The sequence below is a fragment of the Triticum aestivum genome, chromosome 7D (assembly GCF_018294505.1).
Source record: "Triticum aestivum cultivar Chinese Spring chromosome 7D, IWGSC CS RefSeq v2.1, whole genome shotgun sequence".
In the NCBI taxonomy this organism is placed as follows: Eukaryota; Viridiplantae; Streptophyta; class Magnoliopsida; order Poales; family Poaceae; genus Triticum; species Triticum aestivum.
The window spans coordinates 642,462,278-642,474,090 of NC_057814.1; the positions used below are offsets into that span (position 1 = coordinate 642,462,278).

At 53.8% G+C, this 11,813-nt stretch overlaps 1 protein-coding gene across 1 annotated transcript; it reads right to left on the bottom strand.

Annotated features, from left to right (window-relative positions):
- Positions 1-8,976: 8,976 nt before the first annotated feature.
- Positions 8,977-10,814, bottom strand: LOC123168332 (uncharacterized). The gene is made up of 4 exons (XM_044586202.1): positions 10,144-10,814; positions 9,863-9,991; positions 9,424-9,555; positions 8,977-9,327 (listed from the first exon to the last, which is right to left on the bottom strand). Exons 1-4 carry the CDS (start codon positions 10,750-10,752, stop codon positions 9,214-9,216), a joined length of 984 nt encoding a protein of 327 aa, XP_044442137.1. The 5' UTR covers positions 10,753-10,814; the 3' UTR covers positions 8,977-9,213.
- Between the last annotated feature and the right edge of the window lie 999 nt (positions 10,815-11,813).

The following is an 11,813-nucleotide window of genomic DNA, read 5'->3' on the forward strand; positions in this document are numbered from 1 at the left end:
ATTATCTTGTACCCTGAGCATTTCCTGCTTACCTCCCTCACCGGGAGCTGAGCCGCCCAAGTCGGTAGCAGCAGCTGCTCTGTCTGCCTCTGGTTACCTCCCTCTCTCTGGACTGTCGAGCAGCGGCTCGGCAACAACAGCCTCCTCTTCACGCAACAGCCCCCCTGCAGCGAGCCATGTCTGCAGGTCGCTCTCAGCACACGGCTACCTTGAGCATGCGGCGCCGACAGGAGGCCGAGCGCGCCGTGGCAGAGGAGCGTGAGCGAGCGGCTGTAGCAGCAGCTGCTGCGGCGGCAAGGGTGTCGAGGCTGGCTGCAGCGGAGCTGGCAGCAGCCAGAGCGGAGGTAGAAGCAGCCAGGGCGGAGGTAGAAGCAGCAGCAGCCCGTGAGGCTACGGCGGATGCCAAGGCACTCCGCGGCGGCCCCGGCAGCTCCAGCAGCTCCGCGCCTGCGGACGACGGCGTCGACGCAGATCGCGCCAAAGTGGCGCAGGAGCGGACGGCGCAGTGGGCAGCCGAGCATGCCCGCGCTCCAGGTGGAGGCGCGCACCGCGACGGCGGCTGCAACGACCAGGACCGCGGCCTCTACGAGGTCCGGACTATGGTCAGGGATGTTGGTCCCAGTGTTGGGTGGTCTACCCTCACTAAAACCAACTACGTCGAGTGGGCCGGGATCATGAAGGTCTGGCTCCAGGTGCGGCGCATGTGGGAGGCGGTCCAGGACAGCAACGTCGACCACCTAGAGGATCGACGGGCGCTGGACGCACTCATCGCCGCGGTCCCGCCAGAGATGCAGTTTTCGCTTTCCAACAAGCGGACTGCCAAGGAGGCTTGGGACGCCATCGCCGCGGCACGCATCGGCAGCGACCGTGCTCGCAAGTCCACCCTGCAGGCACTTCGTAAGGAGTGGGAGAACCTGGGCTTCAAGCCAGGTGAGGACGTTGATGACTTTGCTCTCCGTCTCAACACTCTGCTGCAGAAGATGGTGAAGTTTGGCGATGACACCTACACCGAGGAGAGAGCTGTCGAGAAGCTTTTTCGGTGCATTCCCGAGAAGTACAAGCAGATGGCTCGCTCGATCGAGTCGTTGCTGGACCTCTCCACGATGACAATCGAGGAGGCGATAGGTCGTCTCAAGGTCGTCGACACCGATGAGCCACAGCCTCCCTCGGGGCCCATCACCACCGGCGGGAAGCTGCTCCTAACTCGGGAGCAGTGGGATCCCAGCCTTGGTGACAGGAAGATGTTGGAAATATGCCCTAGAGGCAATAATAAATGGTTATTATTATATTTCTTTGTTCATGATAATTGTCTATTGTTCATGCTATAATTGTGTTATCCGGAAATCGCAATACATGTGTGAATACATAGATCACAACGTGTCCCTAGTAAGCCTCTAGTTGACTAGCTCGTTGATCAATAGATAGTCATGGTTTCCTGACTATGGACATTGGATGTCATTGATAACGGGATCACATCATTAGGAGAATGATGTGATGGACAAGACCCAATCCTAAGCATAGCGCAAAGATTGTGTAGTTCGTTTGCTAGAGCTTTTCCAATGTCAAGTATCTTTTCCTTAGACCATGGGATCGTGCAACTCCCGGATGCCGTAGGAGTGCTTTGGGTGTGCCAAACGTCACAACGTAACTGGGTGACTATAAAGGTGCACTACGGGTATCTCCGAAAGTGTCTGTTGGGTTGGCATGGATCGAGACTGGGATTTGTCACTCCGTGTGACGGAGAGGTATCTCTGGGCCCACTCGGTAATGCATCATCATAATGAGCTCAATGTGACTAAGGAGTTAGTCACGGGATCATGCATTACGGTACGAGTAAAGAGACTTGCCGGTAACGAGATTGAACAAGGTATTGGGATACCGACGATCGAATCTCGGGCAAGTAACATACCGATTGACAAAGGGAATAGTATACGGGATTGATTGAATCCTCGACATCGTGGTTCATCCGATGAGATCATCGTGGAACATGTGGGAGCCAACATGGGTATCCAGATCCCGCTGTTGGTTATTGACCGGAGAGGCGTCTCGGTCATGTCTGCATGTCTCCCGAACCCGTAGGGTCTACACACTTAAGGTTCGGTGACGCTAGGGTTGTAGAGATATGAGTATGCGGAAACCCGAAAGTTGTTCGGAGTCCCGGATGAGATCCCGGACGTCACGAGGAGTTCCGGAATGGTCCGGAGGTGAAGAATTATATATAGGAAGTCCAGTTTTGGCCACCGGGAAAGTTTCGGGGGTTATCGGTATTGTACCGGGACCACCGGAAGGGTCCCGGGGGTCCACCGGGTGGGGCCACCTATCCCGGAGGGCCCCGTGGGCTGAAGTGGGAAGGGAACCAGCCCCTAGTGGGCTGGGGCGCCCCCCATGGGCCTTCCCCCTGCGCCTAGGGTTGGAAACCCTAGGGTGGGGGGGCGCCCCACTTGGCTTGGGAGGGAAGCCACCCCCCCCTTCCCCCTTGGCCGCCGCCCCCCACCCTAGATGGGTCTTGGCCGGCGCCCCCCCTCCCAGGGGGCCTATATAAAGGGGGGAGGGAGGGCAGCAACATAACAGCCTTGGGCGCCTCCCTCCTCCCCTGCTACACCTCTCCTTCTCGCAGAAGCTCGGTGAAGCCCTGCCGAGACCCCGCTGCTTCCACCACCACGCCGTCGTGCTGCTGGATCTCCATCAACCTCTCCTTCCCCCTTGCTGGATCAAGAAGGAGGAGACGTCGCTGCTCCGTACGTGTGTTGAACGCGGAGGTGCCGTCCGTTCGGCACTCGGTCATCGGTGATTTGGATCACGGCAAGTACGACTCCATCAACCCCGTTCATTGGAACGCTTCCGCTCGCGATCTACAAGGGTATGTAGATGCACTCCTTTCCCCTCGTTGCTAGTATACTCCATAGATGGATCTTGGTGAGCGTAGGAAAATTTTAAAATTCTGCTACGATCCCCAACAGAAGAAGGGGGAGCCTTCTTCCACGACGGGCGGCCGCAAGCGTGGCAAGCAGCGTAAGGCGCGAAGAGGCCCCCCGGGCAGGGCACAAGGACGTGCCGAGGGTGACGCCCGCGGAGGCGCCAAGGACGGCGCCGCTGGCAAGCCCAAGCCGGCACAAGACAACAGTTGCCACAACTGTGGCCGGTTTGGCCATTGGGCCAATGAGTGTCGGCAACCACGACAAGGCCAGGCTCACGTCGCACAGGCGAAGGAGGAGGAGACGGCTCTGTTCATGGCGCATGCAAGCATTGAGCTACCTTCAGCGACTCCAATCGCAAAGGCTTTCATCCACCTCGATGAGCCAAAAGCACACGCTCTTCTCGGCGATGGCTCCGGGAAGGACAAGACTACGGGGTGGTGCCTCGACACCGGCGCCACCCACCACATGACTGGTCGAAGGGAATTCTTCGCCGAGCTCGACTCCGATGCGCGAGGCTCCGTCAAGTTCGGGGATGCCTCCGCTGTGGAGATAAAGGGCGTCGGCTCCGTCATCTTCACCACCAAGACGGGAGAGCACCGGCTGCTCACCGGTGTCTACTACATCCCCGCGCTAAGGAACTCCATCATCAGCTTGGGACAGCTGGATGAGAACGGCTCACGCGTGCTGATTGAGCATGGGGTCCTACGCATCTGGGATCGCCAGCGTCGCCTTCTCGCCAAGGTGCCCAGAGGTGAAAATCGACTCTACGTCCTTGATGTGCAGGTGGCACAACCGGTCTGTCTCGCTGTCCGTCGGGACAATGAGGCGTGGCAGTGGCATGAGCGTTTTGCGCACCTTCACTTTGAGGCCCTGAAGCGTCTAAGTGCCAAGGAGATGGTGCGAGGCCTGCCATGCCTCGACCATGTGGAGCAGTTCTGCGACATCTGCGTGCTGACGAAGCAGAGACGACTCCCCTTTCCCCAACAGGCGAGTTTTCGGGCCAAGGAGAAGCTGGAGCTCGTGCACGGAGACCTGTGCGGCCCGGTGACGCCAGCCACACCAGGAGGTCGACGCTACTTCCTGCTGCTCGTCGACGATCTCTCCCGCTACATGTGGGTGATGATCCTCGGCAGTAAGGGAGAAGCAGCGGACGCCATCAGGCGCGCGCAGGTTGGTGTGGAGGCGGAGAGCGGCCGCAAATTGCGTGTGTTGCGCACTGACAACGGTGGCGAGTTCACGGCGGCTGAATTCGCGTCGTACTGTGCCGATGAGGGCATCCAGCGCCACTACTCCGCGCCGTACAGCTCGCAGCAAAACGGCGTCGTCGAGCGGCGCAACCAGACGGTTGTGGGGATGGCTCGGGCTCTCCTCAAGCAGAGAGGGATGCCGGCTGTCTTCTGGGGAGAGGCGGTGCTAACGGCCATCTACATCCTCAACCGCTCTCCTACTAAGGCACTCGACGGCAGGACTCCGTACGAGGCCTGGCATGGGCGGAAGCCGGCGGTCTCTCATTTGCGGGTCTTTGGCTGCCTTGCGTTCGCCAAGGAGCTCGGCCACATCGGCAAGCTCGACGACAGGAGCACTCCAGGAGTCTTCATCGGCTACGCGGAGGGCTCAAAGGCCTACCGCATCCTCGACCCAAAGACACAACATGTGCGCACAGCGCGAGACGTCGTGTTCAACGAAGGGCGAGGGTGGCAATGGGACAAGGCGGTGGACGACGGCTCGACGCCGACGTATGACGACTTCATTGTCGAGTACGCCCACTTCAAGGAAGCTGGGGGAGCAAGCAGCTCCTCTTCGCCGCGCATGTCTACCCCGGCCCCCAAAACTACATCGACTCCGGCGCCTGCTACGCCGATGACACCACAACCGGCGACGCCGCATACTCCAGCCTCGGCGGTCACCACTCCGGGCTCGTCTTCATTAGCACCAGCTCACGCAGAGCACAACCCGATGAAGTTCGCTTCCCCGCTCACTCACGACGAGGAGCGTATCGACGCGTGGCATGACGGCGAACCGCTGCGGTACCGTACGATGGATAATTTGCTCGGCGACCAGCCGGTGCCGGGACTGGTGTCACGTGACCTGGAGGCGCAGCTACAGCTCGCGTGTGAAGACGGCGAACCACGGTCCTTTGCAGAGGCCGAGAGAGACGCGGCATGGCGCGCCGCGATGCAGTTGGAGATGGATGCGGTCGAACAAAACCGCACCTGGGAGCTCGCTGATCTCCCTCGTGGTCACCGCGCAATCACTCTCAAGTGGGTGTTCAAGCTGAAGAGGGATGGAGCCGGCGCCATCATCAAGCACAAGGCTCGCTTGGTGGCCCGAGGCTTCTTGCAACAGGAAGGAGTCGACTTCGACGACGCTTTCGCTCCCGTGGCACGGATGGAGCCCTCCTTGCGCTGGCTGCCCAGGAGGGCTGGCGTGTCCATCACATGGATGTCAAGTCGGCATTCCTCAACGGCGACTTGAAGGAGGAAGTCTACGTGCATCAGCCACCGGGATTTGCGATCCCTGGCCAGGAGGGCAAGGTACTCCGCCTGCGCAAGGCCCTCTATGGCCTACGGCAGGCACCTAGGGCGTGGAACGCCAAGCTGGACTCCACGCTAAAGAAGATGGGCTTCGAGCAAAGCTCGCATGAGGCGGCCGTCTACCGACGGGGCAGTGGAGGAAATGCCCTGCTGGTGGGCGTCTATGTTGACGACTTGGTGATCACCGGCACCAAAGATGCGGAGGTGGCGGCGTTCAAGGAAGACATGAAGGCCACCTTTCAGATGAGTGATCTGGGGCTCCTCTCCTTCTATCTAGGGATTGAGGTGCACCAGGATCACTCCGGGATCGCACTTCGACAGTCCGCCTACGCCAAGCGCATCGTTGAGCTAGCTGGGCTCACCGACTGCCACCCAGCCCTCACCCCGATGGAGGAGAGGCTGAAACTGAGCCGCGACAGCACGACGGAGGAAGTGGACGCTACGCAGTACCGACGCCTTGTGGGGAGCCTTCGCTACCTCGCCCACACACGGCCGGACTTGGCCTTCTCCGTCGGCTATGTCAGTCGTTTCATGAAGCGACCAACGACGGAGCACCAGTAGGCAGTGAAGAGGATCGTCCGCTACATGGCATGGACCCTCGACCACGGCCTCCACTACCCTAGGTGTCCGGGGGCGGCACACTTCGTCGGATACAGCGACAGCGACCACGCCGGCGACATCGACACCAGCAAGAGCACGAGCGGGATCCTCTTCTTCCTCGGCAAGTGTCTCGTGAGCTGGCAATCGGTCAAGTAGTAGGTGGTGGCCCTGTCCAGCTGTGAGGCTGAGTACATAGCGGCCTCCACCGCCTGCGCTCAGGCGCTCTGGCTCGCTCGACTGCTTGGTGATCTTCTCGTTCAAGACACCAGAACGGTGCAGCTCCTGATGGACAGCAAGTCCGCCCTGGCCCTGGCCAAGAACCCCATTTTCCATGAACGGAGCAAGCACATCCGACTGAGGTACCACTTCATCCGCAGCTGTGTGGAAGAAGGGAGCATCGAGGCGAGCTACATCAACACCACGAACCAGCTCGCAGACCTGCTCACCAAGCCTCTTGGGAGGATCAAGTTCCTCAAACTTTGCTCCAGGATCGGGATGATTCAACCCTCCCACAAAATGACGTACAAGACTTAGGGGGAGAATGATGGATAAGTCTGTGTACTAGGGTCTTTGTGGGGCTGCAGCACATGGTTCTTGGGGCAGTTAGGAGGATAAAATCCTGGACCATCAAGGACTGGCTGTTAGGATAGAGTTCTGTTCTTGACCATCAAGGACTGTCAGTTAGCATCTTAGACTAGCATCTTAGCATATGCTTAGCTGGCTAGCAGCCTATAAATATGTATCCCCAACCTCTCAGGTTGGCATGGCATTGTGTGAGAAATAAACCAACGAAAATTGTTCCAACTCTTCTAGTGTCATCCACAACTATCAATGCTCAGGCTGAAAGGTCTAACAAACGTCACCTCTGTGAGCAGCAGCTCTGCTCCTCCCTCTGGGGTGTCGCTTCCTGTTAAGCTACACCAGCCGCAGGATGCACAGTAGCTGGGCAAAAGGATGTGGATGAGAGGACTTTTTTCCAGTGCTTTTTTCCCAGGTCCGCTGCAGCTTTATTCTGATACTTTGCTTTCCTTTCCTTTGTTTTCATACGAAGAGACAGGATCACAGCTTCAAATTGCCTCGGAATGCGGGCAACGATACATTTACTTACCAGCAATACAGTACTCCCTCCGTTCCAAAATAGATGACCTAACTTCGTACTAACTTTAGTACAAAGTTGAGTCATCTATTTTGGAACGGAGGGAGTACATGTTAGCGGTACTCTGAATAAATAGGATCACAGTTGATTACACAGCAGCCAGGCCACCACAGCAGCAGTGAAGATGCTTATGGGTGCACACTCTCTGGCTCTCCCTTGGACCACAAATTCTGCAGTTCCTTCCCTTTTCGTAAGAGCTAGAGACACAGAAATTAAACTTGAAACAACTCAATAGACAAGGTAAGTTATTAAAAGAGAGACACAAATTAAACCCGGACTACCTCACGGCTACTGGCCACCGAGATGTAACGCCGACACAAAAATTGAAAGCATCTCATTCTGACGACAAGTAGAGAGAAGCAAGCAAAGCATATCACATTGCCACCGGTGAAGAGAGTTAAAGCAAAGCATCTCATTCCCATTCCGACCGCTGAAGAGAAGCAAAGCAAAGCAAAGCATCATATTCACATTCCCACCGGTGAAGAGACTTTTTTTTATAGGAGGGATACCGGTGAAGAGACTTATGAGTTATGAAGTGGTTTCAAACACATACAGTGAAGGACTAGACCCGCAAAACACAACGATGTACAGGCACTAAACGAGTACACAGCAAGTTAAAAAAATAACAACAGTGACCATAAATGTTCAGGGTTATGTATGAAGCATGTTGAGTACTTCTGTTGCATATTCAGAGTAAAAAAGGGTACCCCGACCCTGAAATTTTGAACATATTCTGCTACACAGAACCATGAGCTGAGCTACCCATTTAGCAACAAGGGTACAGGAACAAAACATGAGCTATCCATCCAGCATATTATATTATGCGCACACGTGAGAATACTTGGGTATACTTAATTTGGTGCCCAGGTACAGTTAAAAGCATTCAGATCAGGTATACAATCATGCGCCTGGGTTTTTTCACTTTCCATTTATACAGCACAGCAGCTAAATTGATTACCCAAAACATGCATGCTAGTGGTCTAGTGGATGCATCGCAAAGTTAAGTTAATGTTTTGCTTACCATACTGCTATCAGCTTAATAGCTTTGTGAGTTTATTGATATCAGTGGCATATCACACAGACTATGTTTTTTTATTTCAAAGATGGAATGAACTTTGACATGCTAGATGCAGGGAACTTGAGAATCCCGACGCAACAAATTGTGCTAATAGCAGTAACAATTCCCACGGTGAAACTGAAAATGTAGTAGAAAAAATGATACCGGATTATGCAGTGAGGATGGTCTGATCTACTAGCTCTGCTTCTTGTTCCTTATCTTCATCATCTGAGACAGACGGAAGATGGAATCAATATGATGACATTCATACCGAGTGAGCAGAGCAACCTGACTATAACAGATTAAACACTTAGCCCAGTTTACCTCCAGCTCCAGGTCCTGACAATCTGCAGGCTAACAAGTGCTTCAACAGTATATCCCGCATCCTGATGCCGCCGTCATCTTCTAACTGGCGCACCCTGCTCCTCACTGTCAATCAGTTTGTATGCAACATCGTCTAGTACACCTTGATCATTTGAACCGTCACAAACACTCTAGATGCACTGTCATCTCTGCTCTTCTCTGAACAGCGACAGCAGACACATTATGATGACATACCCAGAACGGCAGAACGCGCTTAACGCTAACAGCTGCTACAACTGAATTTTGCAAAAACACCGGCCATTTTTTTTTGCAGAATCTTCGGTTTGCAGCAACTGAATGAAGGATATAAACCACAAATAGCCTGTCTCCATGCAGCAACACTGTTAGTTGTTTTCTCCACCGCATAAAAGATTGCTGCCAATAATATAAATTACACAGCACTTGTGTTTCCCATACATACATAAGGTTATTTTCGATGGGCATACATGGAGGAATATATGCGCAGAGAGTTCTCTATACTCTATAGTCTATACACAACATCAACGGTTAAACACTTAAAATACTGCTTCAAGATTTAACCCGAGACCGCATCGTGTTGTTTGCACATGAAACAAAAATCCTTGTCTATATGACCTTAATCTCCTTGAGCCAAGCTGTGTGGAGCGGGCATGGATCAGGCTTCCCTTCCGCGAGGGCCTTCTCGGTGAGCGAGTAGAACCAACCGTTCCGCCACTTGAACTGCGACATCAAAATGCTGGCATGTTAATTCTGAAGAAAATAAATACTACAGGTGAAGATTCCATTACATCATAGATTGGCAGGGGTAGGACTTGCCTCTTTGACAGCGGTCGGGAAGTGCGCCACGGCTCTGGAGTAGGCGCAGAGCCTCTCTTCCATGCCCTCGTCGAAAGTAAGCCCCCGCTCTGCAGCAGCGGCAGAAGCTAATTCAGCGATGAGGCTGGATACCTGCATGCAAAAGGAAAAACATGGACAGAAGATTATGTGTTGAACAAAGAGTAACTGTTGTTGTTCTTGGAGAGATATGTTGGCAAGCACTAAAGCTCAATCCTGGAGCATTAAATACGTACGAAATTTAATCGCTCAAGTAAACTGAAGGAATGATCTGATGTACAGTAAAAGAATTCAGAAAGGTAACAGAGATATCTAAAAACCTGTGCCCCTGGACCAGTTGTTTTTCGGCGACTAATGGAACACAATAGCTCGGGACTCGAACAGATCCAAGAGAGAGACCAACAGGGAGAATTAAAATTACCTCGGATCGGTATTCCTTTTCAACAGCACCCACAGTGGCCCCTGGATGGCGAGCTCCGACGAGCATGAAGGCTGAAATCCAGATGAGCTTCTCTAGCATTTGCTTCTCGAAGGCGTCCTTGTCAAGCACCTGAGAAATTCCACAGACCAGCATTGTATTGTATTGTATTTTTCAGATAATGGTCAGGACTATGAGTGGTAGGTACTACACTAAGCCAGAAAGTTTGGAACATTTTACTATTAAGCTGATGAAAATCCAGTGGAAGCTAACTATGGACCTACCTTGCAGGTGAGGCCGCCGTTCTGGAGGCGCGCGGCGACGGCGGGTGCCCAGTTGCCCAAGGCGGCTGTGAGCCCCTCCGGGTTGGCGTCGGTGATGCCGTCGACGGGGGGCTCGCCGAGCTTGGAGACGGCGAAGTAGGCGAGCACCTGGTTGGCGCCGGCCAGGCCCTTGCTCTCCAGCCACGGATCCAGCATCCCGTTCTGGAAGAAGACCAGGTCGGGCCACCGGGATTTGGGGGTGGCGTCGAGCACGCCGTCGAGGTCGTCGTTGCGGGTGCAGACCAGGATGGGCCCGGCCGGCGCGGCGGGCGGGAGCGCCTCGCCGCGGCGGAGCAGGAGGTCCCCGGAGGAGGGGCCCATGGAGAGCAGCGCCTGGCCCACCCGGCCGCCGCCCACCACCACCGCCGGCTGCACCGCCGTGGCCATCACCGCTGCTGAGATCCTGAGAAGCCTCGAGGCGGCGCCTTTGCCCCTGGAGGACGAGGAGAGGTGGTGGCGGCGGAGTGTCGGCGTGACGGCGGCGGGGACGGAGAGAAAGACGGCGGCTTTGAGGCCCATCAGCTCCGTTCCGGCGGACTGGACGAGGATGAGGTGGGCCACGCGGCGCATGATAGATAGATAATACCTGATGGGCCTTCCTTTTTACAGTGGATAAGGCTAAGACAGTCCAGTTTGTGGCCTGTGTTTTTCTTCCCTTTTTTTTCTCATCAAAGAACAGAAAAAAAAAATGTATGTACTATTTTGCAATGTATTTTCTTCTGTTCTTTCTTGTACTCTTCTTTCCCTTTTTCTCTTTCCTTGAGAAAAAGTGCCCGTGAGTTGCAAGGAAAAAAAAATTTACAAGCTTCAACACCATGCGCTGAAATACGAATCTTATTTAATGTATGATACTCCCTCCTTAAAATAATATAAGAGCGTTTAGAATACTAAAATAGTGATCTAAATGCTCTTATATTAGTTTACAGAGGGAGTACACATCAATTATTCCCAACATGGATAAGAATCGTGATTTCGACCATACCGTATTTGCAAAACGATTAACAAATGTCTGCGGTTTGGTTTGCGGCTTTCTTTTTTTATTCTCACTTCCATTTTTGTTTCAGGTGCATTCCACTCATGATTGTGTACTAGTTATCCGTGGGGAAAGAGGCCGGAGGAGTAGTGGATGAGTAGTGTCAACGGTCGACATTCGGTTCATGCTGATGGTGCGAGAGCTTCAAAGACCGGACTAACTTCATACTCGTTGGACTAAACTCCTACGGATGAGCTGGCTAACAAAGCGACACAATTTTTGACATAGGAGTGACATTTCGATGACCGCACCGAGGTGATGTGTGAATTTGCAACATTTGATTCACGTCTGTGGATGCAATACCAACAATTGGATCAGGGGAAAAGTCTAGGGGGTTGGCGGCATCTACATGAGTATATTGGGATGAGTAATTGGAAACTTTCTTACCGGGCGTCGGTCGGCGTAGGCTTGTGGCTATTGGTATAGATTGAACAATTGGAAATTCCTCATTCACGAAGCATGATTCGGGCTATTTCTGTACTGTAATGGATTTTAATTGTTTATGTGGTCCGCATGGTGCGTATGATTTCGGCTAAAGGAGGCCTGAAGTCATGTTGCTATTTTTTTTGCGTGGCTCGCGGTCCATGAGAAAAAGGTC